We start from the raw sequence: 11,847 nt of genomic DNA, 5'->3' as shown, positions 1-11,847 counted from the left end.
TTCATTTCTGTTTCCAGCCCGCGTTCCAGCTGGGAGCAAAGCTGAGCTCCTGGCCCAGCTGAACTGGATCCTAGTAGGACTTGGGTGGGAGTGGGAGGAGGTGGGGGCAGGATGCTTACCAGGGAGACTGCGCCTGAGGGCAGAGCTGCCTCAGGGATGACCAAGTTGTCCCCGGCACACTGACAAGCATCTGTGGCAGCAGAGCTGAGAGGTCCGTGTTCAGGAAGCCGGGCTCTGATCTCAGCAGGGACAAAGAACAGGATCCGGTCTCCTAGGAGAGGCTGGTAAGAATCAGACTTGGGGTTGCACAGCAGGAAGCCAGAGGCAGAGTCCTGGAGTGCACCCTGGGCTGTAGGACAGGAGGCAGAAGGCCACTGTGCCCCTTGCACCCCACACACAGGTGGGGGAGAAGCAGGAGGGGTGGGGGCCACTGCAGACAGTGACTGCAGCTACCTTAGGGGCCAGGGACCACTGTGGTGAAGGCACACAGGCTGGGTGTCTCAAAAGCCTAAATGTACTGTCACAGGCAGGAGGCTGAAGTGGGAGTGAGGATGGCAGCAGGACCAGGTCTGTCTGGAGGCTCGGAGGGTCTGTGCTGTGCCTTATTCTTCGTTCTCATGTCTCCAGGACTCCTTGGGTTCCTCAGCTCATAGCCACATCCTTCAAGTCTCTGTCCCATCATGGCATGTGGTTCTAGCTTTGTCTTCACCTGGTGTCCTGTCTCTGGGAAGGTCTTGTCTCTTTTCACTTACAAAGACACCTTACTCTAGGGCGACATCCCAATGGCATCTGCAAGGGCTGTTTTCCATGTAAAGTCACATTCTCAGGTACTGTGAGTTAGACCATCAACAGCATACCTTTCAGAGGAGTATGACTTTACTTTTTCCTGACCATGCTTGCTTTCCTAAGGAAGAACCCTTCACTGCTCTGATGGCTGCCAGGACCTTGTAAGGAAGTGCAGAGCAAAACTTGAGTCATAGAACATTCCAAGTCTTAAGCCACAGATGTGAGCTTGGCCTGAGTCAACTCAGTCACCCACAAAGCACACCAGAGCTGGGCCCCAGATGTACCTACACGTGGAGCAAAGGATGGAGAAAGGGGAGGAGCCATTTTCAGGGAGGGAGGATAGCTTGAGAATTCACTGAGAAGTAGTGGGAGAAAGTTTTAAAAGGGATCACTTGGTCAACAAACCAATCCCTGCAAACAGAACTTCACACAGTCTCTCAGTTACACTACCAAGAAGGACAAAAAACGAATGCTTTAAAATTTTTATAATTAAACCAGTCACCGTGGATCACACCTTTAATCCCTGGTACTCCAGAGGCTGAGGCAGGCGGATCACAGGCTGGAGACTTGCCAAAACCACTCAGCAAGACCTCGTCTGAAAATAGAGGAAAACGGCTGAGGGTGTAGCTCATGGTGAAGCCTTTGCCTACCATGCACGAGGCCCTAGGTTCATTCCCCACCACTGCAGGGAAACATAGTACAAATAATTTAAGACAGTAGAATGTGGTAGATGGATTTGCTGTAGCATTTACTTTAGGAAAAATCCTGAGGATGTTCAACAAGTCTTGCGTAGCTAGGGACAGTTTTATAGACTGGAAGATTCCCTACTCCAGGACTGCAGCATTGTCACATAGATGTGGGGACATCAATAGGAGGGGACCTGAGCTCTCTGTGTCACACTTACACCAATGTGGAGTTGTTTACTTTGACATTAGCAGCAAGACTGCAGTACCCTAGTACGAGCATCTCCCTGGGTGGATTCCTCATAAAAGGATCCTTGGCAGATAATGTTTAAAAAAAGCTTCTGGTGTACTGCTGTGACTGGTATAAATTACCCATGATAACTCCAGCGTAAACATCAACAAAGTTTTTGATTGGCTAAAATGATTACTTTTAAAAATGGATTTAGTACAGGGTCTACGGGATCTCATTACATAGATTGAACTCGTAGTGATCCTCCTATTTTCAGCCTCCCAAACCCTAGGATTACCGGTAGGTACCACCACTCCCAGTCTCAATCAGTGTCTCAGCATGCCCCGGGGCAGGGCCAGCACAGCACACTGGGGAACAAACCCAGCTGCTGTGCTCTGTCTAAACAGGTACTTAATCCACTAAACTATCTGGCCAGCCCAAAGTGATTATTTTTTAAATAAAATATTGGAGGAAAAACTGCTGCCCAGCTCCTCACACCAAGCCACCCCAGGAAATCTGCTAATGGAAATGAGGAATATATTTAGAGAAACCTAAGGCTGATGGAAAAGAAATGGTCAGAGGTACTGGAATTTACAACAGCCACAAAACAATAGCGAAACAGCGTTCAACTCTATGAGACTTTCTTGCAACTGTGTGACTCATCACAAATTACAAACCTTAAAAATGATAATTTTCAAGTTATATTTGCTTAAAGTTTTAAGGTGTATCATCCTCAAAGAAAGTCATGTGGTTGAAGATATTCTAGCAATGCACAATATTCAGTTGAGGCTGGTATTGTGATTTTAGAGACAGTTGGGAATACATTTCATCGGGACCATAATCCTGAGTTCTAGATCCAACTTTGTCGTGGGCTCCTTGCTTTGCCAGGCCTCAGTTTTTTCATGTGAAGCATGTTTGATAAAATTATCTAAAACTTCCTATTCAAATTTAAAATTTTCATTCCATTCCTCATCCTATTTACACATAACAGTACTATGTGTAAATCCACAATGTCTTATTTTGTCTAACCGTGTTAAGTCAAGTTCATAAAGAGGTGTAGATCGATTAAAGTTTTATTTTTTATAGAAACACAAAGTAGCAAATATATTTAACCCAATGTAGTGGCCATGGAAAAGTAAACCTTACTGGAGGAAGATGTATGCATCTGATTCTTTGAATACAGAGAAGGGCTGGGACGGCCTCAGAGGAGTTTATCAGCCTACAAGGAAGCTGGGAACCACTGCTTTTAAAAGCTGTCCAGGTGTCAAACCCCAAAACTATATTAAGATGGATTAAAAGAGCTGGCTTCCATGTGAATGCCCAGTAAAGCCACACGGGCCATGTTCCTTTTCAAAGAACCTGGGGAGGCATTTCGGGATGCCCTTTACCTTGGCCCATCCTCACAGACTTGCTAGATATGTGCAAGATGGAGAATGGTAGGAAGGGCCACAGCTTTCTTGGGGCGGGAGTGCTTCCAGCCAGGCCCAATGGCGTGGAGAGGTGATTTCTTTAATGACATCATCAAATAATAGGAATGGGACCCACTGAGGCAGCTTGCAGACGCTGGGCCTGGCAGTGGCCGGCGTGGACAAGGCTCACCGTTCTCCCTGCGCCCCCTGTCTTCCTTTACTGTCCAGCATCACCCGCTTGTCTCTTGAATGATCCTCCTTGGGCTGCTTCACCTGTTCTGTTTCTTCCTTCTATCCCCAGACTAAGAGGCTGTGTGGTGCAGGTTTGCAGGAGGCTACTAGCTAAGTGACGTCTGGCAAACTGCTCCCCTCCTCTGCAAGACGGGCCGCCTGACACGCTACCTCGTAAAGTCTTGGGAGCATTGAATGTTCCCTGCGAACAACCTATGAATGGTGCTGGCAGCATTAGTCGTGCTGTGATCGGCGAAGGCTGCGCATAGCTGCCTTCTCCCTCTGTGCTTCCCACCATTCTCTGCCTTTAGCTGCCCTCTCTGGGGTGATTCCCAGCTCTGCTCTCCCGTCTTGGTCCTCGGGCTCTGCTGGCCCACCCGCATGGCAAATCAGTTAGACACGGGCTTTCTTATTGCCCTTCCGCGCATGGCCTTGCACGGGGCCCCTAGAATCTCCCGGCATCTGCCTTCTCCCATACATAATGGAAAGTTAGACGAGATGACTCTTAACTTCCGACGCTACAACTCTGACCACATGTCTGAAACTCCGGCCATTGTCTTTCAGGCCATTTCACCTTTCACTTTAAAAAAAAAAAAAATGTGCTTCATGACGACAGTCCCTTCGTAGTCCTCTATCTCTGAAATCTTAAAGTAACCTATTTTCTCTCCAGCCAATCAGGTGTCAGCTTCTGGCAAGGGGTCTATCCCCTCCCTTCCTTCCGTGACTGCACCTGCTGTCCACGACCGCCCTGAGGAGGCCTCTCACCACTCATGTTTGAAGGCTACTTGTGTTCTCCCATGTTGGCTTCCTCTTCCTCATTTACTTACTTAAATCCTTCTTTTCCAGTCCTTTAATCTAACAGGAATATGCTAACACACAATTATATGAGGACTTTAAGTTCTGTTTCCCCCTTGGTTTTGTTATGAATATGTCTATGGTGCTGTTAACATATAAAAATGGGGGCAAAGTTGATAAATGTGTATGTTTATGATTTCGTTTTCTTGATATGTGAATTTTTTCTTTCAGTGTCTTTTTATATTTTTATTAATGCATATTAATTGTACACATGGGCACAATGTAATGTTTCAGTTATGTATACCTTTGATACTGATCAAATCAGCGTAGCATAAATATTATATTTTTGGTAATGGTAAATACACTTAAAATGTCTCCCAGCTATTCTGAGATATAATGCACTATTGCTGTTAAATATACCCATTGTACTGGGCTACAGAACACCAGGATTTACTCCTCCTGCCTAGTTGTGACATTCACGGGCCTCTCTATACCCTCCACCCTGCAGCCTCTGGTAACCTCTGCTCTACTCTGAACTTCTGTGTGATCAGCTTTTCTCGCTTCTACATGGGAGTGAGATCGCGTGATGCTTGCCTTTCTCTGCCCAATTTATTTTGCTTCACACAGTGCTCTTCAGGTTCATTCAGGTTGGTTGGAAAGGACAGGAGTTTGTCTTTGATTATAGCTGAATCGTATTCCATTGTGCATTTATGCTACATTTTCTTTATTCCTTCATCTATTGATGGGCCCTTAGGTTGATTCCATATTTTGGCTATTGTGAATAATATTGCAATGAGCGTGGATGTATGATCTCTTTCCTTGATATTCCAATTTCTTTTCCTTTGGATATACCCAGTGTAGGCATGGCTGGGTTATATGGTAGCTCTATATTTCACTTTTTGAGGAACTTCCACACTATTTTCCATAATGGCTATACTTTTTTTTGGCACATGTATGTGTTTTAATGAGGATGTTCTATGTGAAGTTTTTAGGGTTGTCTTTGTATTTTGTCTTCAATTCTGTCAGAGATCAGTTCATTTTATCACTCAGACTATTGCTAGTGTTGTTGGTTAGGCAGGAGTTATACATGCCTGAGGGCTAGTGGGGAACCTATACTAATAAATAACATCAGTGCAGTGTGGCAAGTGCCACATTGTGGCAAGGTGCCATGGTCCTCGCAGTTTCACACCTGCTACATTGTCATTTGTTCAAGAACCTTTCTGAGGGCCCCATTGCCACTAGCATAAGGCCAATTTCATAGCAATCTGGCCCCCACCTACTCTAACTTCACTGATTTCCTCAAAGCACTTTTTGCATAAGTTCCATTCCCAGTGTTCAAAGGCCTCTTTCTGTCTTTTCTACTACCTTCAAATTACTCTTGTCCTTCAAGGATTTTGTGTTAGAAGAAACACTCAGAGAGGACGCTAAGCCTTCTACCAGCCATGAAGAAATCCTCACCATTTGCTGCCTGATGCGGGCTTGGTGCTTAGACATCCCATCTTTGATGCAGTTACTTAACTTTCTGCATTTCCAGGTCCTATAACCTGAGACACAATGTGCTGAGGTCAAGGTGTACTCAGTCCTCCACATGTTCCTCCTCCCTGTCCCCCAACACAGGCATGTGTATGTACATGTACATAATTCTCTAATGCACAAATCAATAAGGTAGACTTGGGCTCTAATTTCCAACTGGACTTGGACATGAATGTACTGTGAAGCGACCCACAGTATTTAACAGCAAAAGGATAGAGCTCAGCCCAACAACTCTGTGCCCACACATGAGTAGATATTCTTATGTAATGCATGGTCACAAGCCTGTGGCCTTGGAGATGACTTTGTGGCAGCAACATCCAATGGAATCTTCTTGCAATTGCAGCATAGGCAGCTTTTTGGGTAGCAAGATATCTCCCTGAAGAAATGTGACAGGTCAGGCTGACATTAGATCCTTTTAAAAGATGTTCAGCCAGACTTTGAAGAGGAGGTCTCCTTTCATTTTTTCTCCTGTTGTCATGGCACTGCCCAAAGCTCCTTTGCTTGCTGGTTTTTGTACAGGATTCGTGTGCTCTGTGTTCTGATTCGCCCTGGCCTCTCCGCCCAGCTGGCTGCACAAGGCCAGCTCTGTGTGCCCCCTCCATGCTGTCTCCCAGCTTCCACTTTCACGCCGTGAGGCCGAGAGCTGGGACTTGTAGGACTGACGGTCACACCCTTTCTGCCCCTTGCTTTCCTACCACGTTGGCTGGAACGAGTGGCAGGCGCAGAGTGACTTTGCTCCCCGGCATGAGCACAGCTGCCAAAGCTGCTCTCACTACAACACACTCCTCATTTTTTTCCCTAATGAAGTAAGTATATTGAACAAAACAAAACAAAAGAAACAGGCTTCTGCCTGCACGTCCCCACCTTCAAGGTCCAGGCCAGACACTCAGCCATACCCAGTAAATGACCAAGCTCAGTCAGCGTGACTTGCTTGTTCAGCACCAGCATTAAGTGCATGCTCCCTTCTGCCAGAGGCTCTTCACGTTGTCCAAAGATGCAGCCCAGACCTTGGAGCTCGCCCTGGTTGGCACCTCATGATCGTCCCTCCATGCCCCCGTCTTCTCTTCACCGCCAGGCCAAGAGAAGTCAGGTTGGGCCAGCTTATGTCACAGTGTGTCAGCCAGCTTTCCATCCCTGAGACAAAATACCCAAGAGAATCAGGATGAAAGTTGACCTGGGCTCACTGTGGCTTCGGTCTGTGGTGGCTTGGCCCAGTGGGTTCTGGGTCTGTAGTGCTGCAGTCTAGGAGCATGCGGCAGAGAAATACCTCCTGGTAGCCAGGAAGCTGAGAGGAAGAGAGGGAGGGCAATGACCCACTCCCTCCAGTAGGTGCCATGTCCTCAAGTTGCCACCACTCCCAACAGTGCCACCAGCTGAGAGCATAGCCTCCACCCCATGGGCCTTCGGGAGACACCGAAGGCCAAGTCCAAACACAGGTCTTCTGCTGCGCCCCTCTTCTGGTCCCTGGCTCCTCTTCCTGGCACTGTTTGCTTGGGAAGCGTTTGATTGTCTTCTCTTGTTTGCATCTCTAGATCACCAGTGTTCTTGTGCTCTGTGCTTGGTGCCTCACAAGAGACAAAGCCTCGTCTAAGAACAGGCTCCGTTGCTCTTTCTTCCTTGTCTGAACTGTTTGATCACATTTATCCTGAGAGTCACAGGAACAGAATAGGCGTGACTCACCTGGGGCACAGGAAGCCTCCGGCAGTGACTACAAAGGACGTGTGTGTGAGATGAGCGTGTGTGTGCACAGCATGAGCAGTTCCCTGAGATGGCCCCTAGTCTATTTAGACTCTGTTTCCAGCACTTTCCTCTTATTGCTGGGACAAAATACCCGACACCCAAAATTAAAGAAGGATGTTCAACAAGCCTTGTGTAGCTAGGGACAGTTTCATAGATTGGAAGATTCCCTACTCCAGGACTGCAGCACTGTCACATAGGTGTGGGGACATCAATAGGAGGGGACCTGAGCTCTCTGTGTCACACTTACAACAATGTGGAGTTGTTTACTTTGACACTAGCAGCGAGACTGGCTCACAGTGGAGATTTCAGTCCACACTTGGCTGGCTCCAAGGCAGAGCAGCACATGGCAGAGGGCAGCAGTTCACAGAATTGGCAAACAGTAAGAGCAAAAGGGAGGAGCAGTGACTGCGGCAGCTAGCAAGCCTCTCTCCCTTCCTTCTATTGCATTCAGGCTCTCATCCATCCCAGGGGTGGGCGTGTAGCAGTGACACCCATAATCCCAGCATTGGATCATGAATTAATCACAAACTCTACAAGCCTGCCCCAGTGACTGCATGAGGCTTTGGGGAAGGGGGACAACTGGACACAAACCACAACATCCTCCAACATGGTCCTTCTCCCCCTCCTTTATTTACAGCCCACCACGCTGGAGGGAACCCTTGGAGCAGAACCTTTACACTTTATACCTGGGCTGCTCCAGGTGTGGTTCACACTACACTTAGATTGCTCTGGGTGTGGCTCTGAGAATTCTTTCTTCTTTACAAAGTGATTTCTGCAGCTTCAGCCAGGGAGGAGGGTAAGGGGGCTGGATGGGCCTGGAGCACTGATTCAACCCTGGGCTCGGCATCGGGTCCTGCAGGTGAAGCGATTTCATCCTCTGGGTGTGCTGCGTGGATCAAGAGGCAGTCACCCACTTCCCTTGGCCAAGGTCACAGCAAAGGTCACTGCAGAAATGCACACACGCAAGGCACAGTTATAAGGTTTTCACCTGTAGTATCTTGCAACCCTCACGACAGTGCTATGAAGTCAGTACAGTATTAATGGCTGTACATTCTCAGGTGAGGAAACCTGGCTGCTCGAAGTCTCACATCCAAGCAGCAGTGGAGTTTAGAGCTGACTTCCACATAGGTTGCCCGTCCGAGTTCGTTGTTCTTCATCAAGTGTGAAGTCCTTTGCCTGGCTCCGTGCAGGTCTTGGAACAGGCTGCAGACCTCAGCCGTGGTACACAGGCCCGAGCTGCTGCAGGCTCACCCCAGTTCTGCCTGCTCTGCTCACCTGAGAGTGGCAGCTCCTTGGGGCTGGGTGCGCAGACCCCGATCTCCCTCTGCTCATCATTTTCTTGTCCACTCCATGCCTTGGTTGCTGCTGATGGTGACTCTGAGCTCTGTGGGGAGCTTTCTGCTGAGCTCTCCCCCAGGGGCCGCCTCTCCCTCTCTGCATTGCCCAACCCACAGGCTCCCAGGACCCACTCCACCACTGAGCTGCAAACCTGGGAGTCTCGCTCACCTTCTCTGTCCTTTCCCCCCAGGCAGGACATCACAAGTCTCTAACCTCACCCCAAAAGAGTCCTGACACCCATCCCTCCTCTCCATCCAAATGTTTCTACCTAAGTGCAGCCCTGTGTCCCTGTGCGGATGAGAGCCCACTGCCGGAATCCCTTTTCTCAGCTCGTCCTTCACGGAGTCCACCCACATCCTTTCCTCCTCCGCGGTACCTGCTGAGCCTGCCAGGCAGGCACTACTTGGAAGTTTTGCATGTTCTGCCTCTTCTCTGCAATCGCCCGAGAAGTTGCAGAGACAGCATAGCTGGCACGTCAGTGCTGGGTGCAAGCCCTGGCCAGCCTGCCTTCGGTGTGCATGCTTCCACCTCTGCGCTATGCAGTATGGGCCAGGGGCCAACCCCCGGCCGTGTGATGGGGCTTGCTCCTGCTTCTGCAGGCCCACGGCTCAGCAGTCCCTGCGCGGTCTTCCATCCCAGCACTGCACTGTGTTCTCTGCATGCGCCAGGTGGTTTCCTGGCCCTGTTCCTTCTGTGCGGAATGCTTGTCCCACCTCACCTCCCCACACTGTCCCTTGAGGCTGAGCCAGCCCCTGTATTGGTGCAGTGGTGACTGTCTTGGGCTGGACCAGCTGCTGCTCCTCAGAACCCACTGGATCCTATGTGTATGTTGCTCTCATTCTACTCATGGGTTGCCTGCAGGAGCCCTTCTGGCTCAGTGCCAATCTGTTCATCCTCAGCACCTAGCTCCTGACCCAAGGAATACCCACAATAGTTGCCTTCACCTGCTTTCTATAAGCCCCTTCTCTCTATGTCTCCTCCCCTCTTGATATAAGCACCCTCCGAGCAGCTATTGTGTTGTTTAGCTGGCTTTGGTAGCACCTGCTGGGCCCCAGTGCAGTGGACCCTCAGGATTGTGTGCAGACAGAGGACGAGGAATGTTATGTCCTTTGCTCTGACTACAGTTGCAAGTTTCCCAGAATCGTAGGGCGGTACTGTGACCACTGTACTGCTGGGTACTACATGTTCCCCGAGTGCTGGCCCTGCAGCTGCAACCACGCTGGGACTGAGCCGGAAGTGTGTGACAAGAAAACTGAGGCTTGCTTCTGTAAGGTAAGACAGATGATGCCATGCGGGAGCCACCACTACCAGCCCTGGAGAAATTCTTTGTGTTGAGTCAGTGACTGAAAGTGTGGGCAGTAGGACTGACCCAGAGATTTCCATCCTGCATGGAGCATTGCACGGTCATTCTTGCACTTCACAGAAATAGAGGGGAAACCTCTCTCACCCTCTGGATGGGCCACACACCCCTGAATGGTCCGATCTGTCACCAGAAAAATCAATTACAAATGCTCCACTACAATGTCAAGAGGTTCATAGGGTCCCTAAAGCCCATCCTTGGCCCTGCACCCCCAGTTTTCCTCTTTGCTCCAAGAGGTTCTGCCACATATAAGTGTCCATGCCCAGCAGACATTTCCAGGTGGTGCTGGGTGGGGGGAGTTGGTCTCCCCTCTTTATGAATTCTTTTAGCGCTCCTTGTCTACCTTGATGACACCAACTTTTAATATTTGGTGAGCATTCCTGCTGGGCCATTTTGTGTTGTTGTCTAGTTGGTACAAACATCTACCTGCAGCCAGGGAACTTTTAGAAGGAATGATGCCTCCTTCATGTTTTGATTCAACAGGAAAACGTGGAAGGTGCCCAGTGTGACAAGTGTCAAGAAGGGACGTTCAATTTAGATGCAGCCAATCCCAAGGGCTGTACTGATTGCTTCTGTTTTGGAGTGACTCATCTTTGTACCAAGACCAAGAAAGTACACAAGAAGGTATGTGCGGAGTTAGTGTCTAAAGGGGTTGGTCTGTCCAGTTTGAGTGCAGAAGGAAGCCAATTGGCACAAAATGTCAAGGGATGTTTTGTGTATTGAGGGGTCAAGATAACCAGTGTTGCCCTTCCTGTTCCCCAGTCTGCAGCATTTTCTCCATCAATGTCCTCATGATTGTTTCTTGACTAGCCAGGTCTCTGATGGAATGTTACTTGCTGCAGGGACCTCTCTTCAGGACTCCTTATAAAATATCTCACACCACTGACTCCACGCCCTTCCCCTTGTTTTCTCCATGACATCTATCACTCCGTGACATGTTGTATGTTTCATTTTAAAAGTTTATTTGTCCTCCTCCACCACTAGAATGTTGAGCTCCTTGACACACAGAGACTAGAATAGGACTTGGGATGTGATAGATGTCCCTTAAGTACTTTTTAAATGAATAGAGATTCTTACTGTGTTATACAACTCTGTTACCATAATAAAATACCTGAAGCGATCAAATTGTGAAGAGGAAATGTTTAGCTGGCTCATTTGGAGGTACCAGGCTAGAGTTGGGTGGGTCTGTACCTCAGGGGTTTGTCCTGATGGGGATGTATGATAGAGGAAGGGCGCTCATTTCACTGTGATAGCTGGGATTAGAACAGGTGGAGAGGAAAGGGCCGGGGCCCCAGGGTGCCCCCAAGGGTGCTCTCATGGCACAGTCCTGGTAACCCGATTTCTTCCCAGTGGGGTCCATCTCTTAGTGGCTCCACACATCCCAGTAGTGATAAGCTGCAGTTGGGTCTAACACACGGGCCTTGTGGGCACATTGAGGTCAAAATGAGAGCAGCTGTTTTTCTCCTTCAAAGAAAACTCTGTTTCTGTCTTCACCACATGTCTGATACCAAATGTTTAGGATGTTTCCTACCAAGAAACTCGCCTGTCTCCTCTTCAAAAGTCTTGGACTTTGGTGCTGACCAGATTCCACTTAGAGGTAGTATCAGATCCACAGGCCCCTCAGGACTCTCCTGCTTCAGTGTGACTACAAATCAGGAGTTCCCACCAGTCCCTCTTCAGGGTTGAAACTTCACTGTACTGCCTAATGGTACTCAGAAGTATTTTATTTGGCATTACCAGTTT

General features: G+C 48.7%; 1 protein-coding gene across 1 annotated transcript in view; it reads left to right on the top strand.

Moving 5' to 3' along the window:
* Positions 1-11,847, top strand: part of Lama3 (laminin subunit alpha 3) — a 243,587-nt gene that overhangs the window by 150,372 nt on the left and 81,368 nt on the right. The window contains exons 32-33 of the mRNA XM_023720392.1: positions 9,869-10,016; positions 10,588-10,728. Coding sequence (XP_023576160.1) covers positions 9,869-10,016; positions 10,588-10,728 — 289 coding nt within the window. The remainder of the gene's footprint in view (positions 1-9,868; positions 10,017-10,587; positions 10,729-11,847) is intronic.

The sequence above is a fragment of the Octodon degus genome, unplaced genomic scaffold (genome assembly GCF_000260255.1).
Source record: "Octodon degus isolate 3935 unplaced genomic scaffold, OctDeg1.0 scaffold00075, whole genome shotgun sequence".
Lineage (NCBI taxonomy): Eukaryota > Metazoa > Chordata > Mammalia > Rodentia > Octodontidae > Octodon > Octodon degus.
Note: the sequence above shows the minus strand (reverse complement) of the source record. Positions and strands in the feature narration are given on the sequence as shown.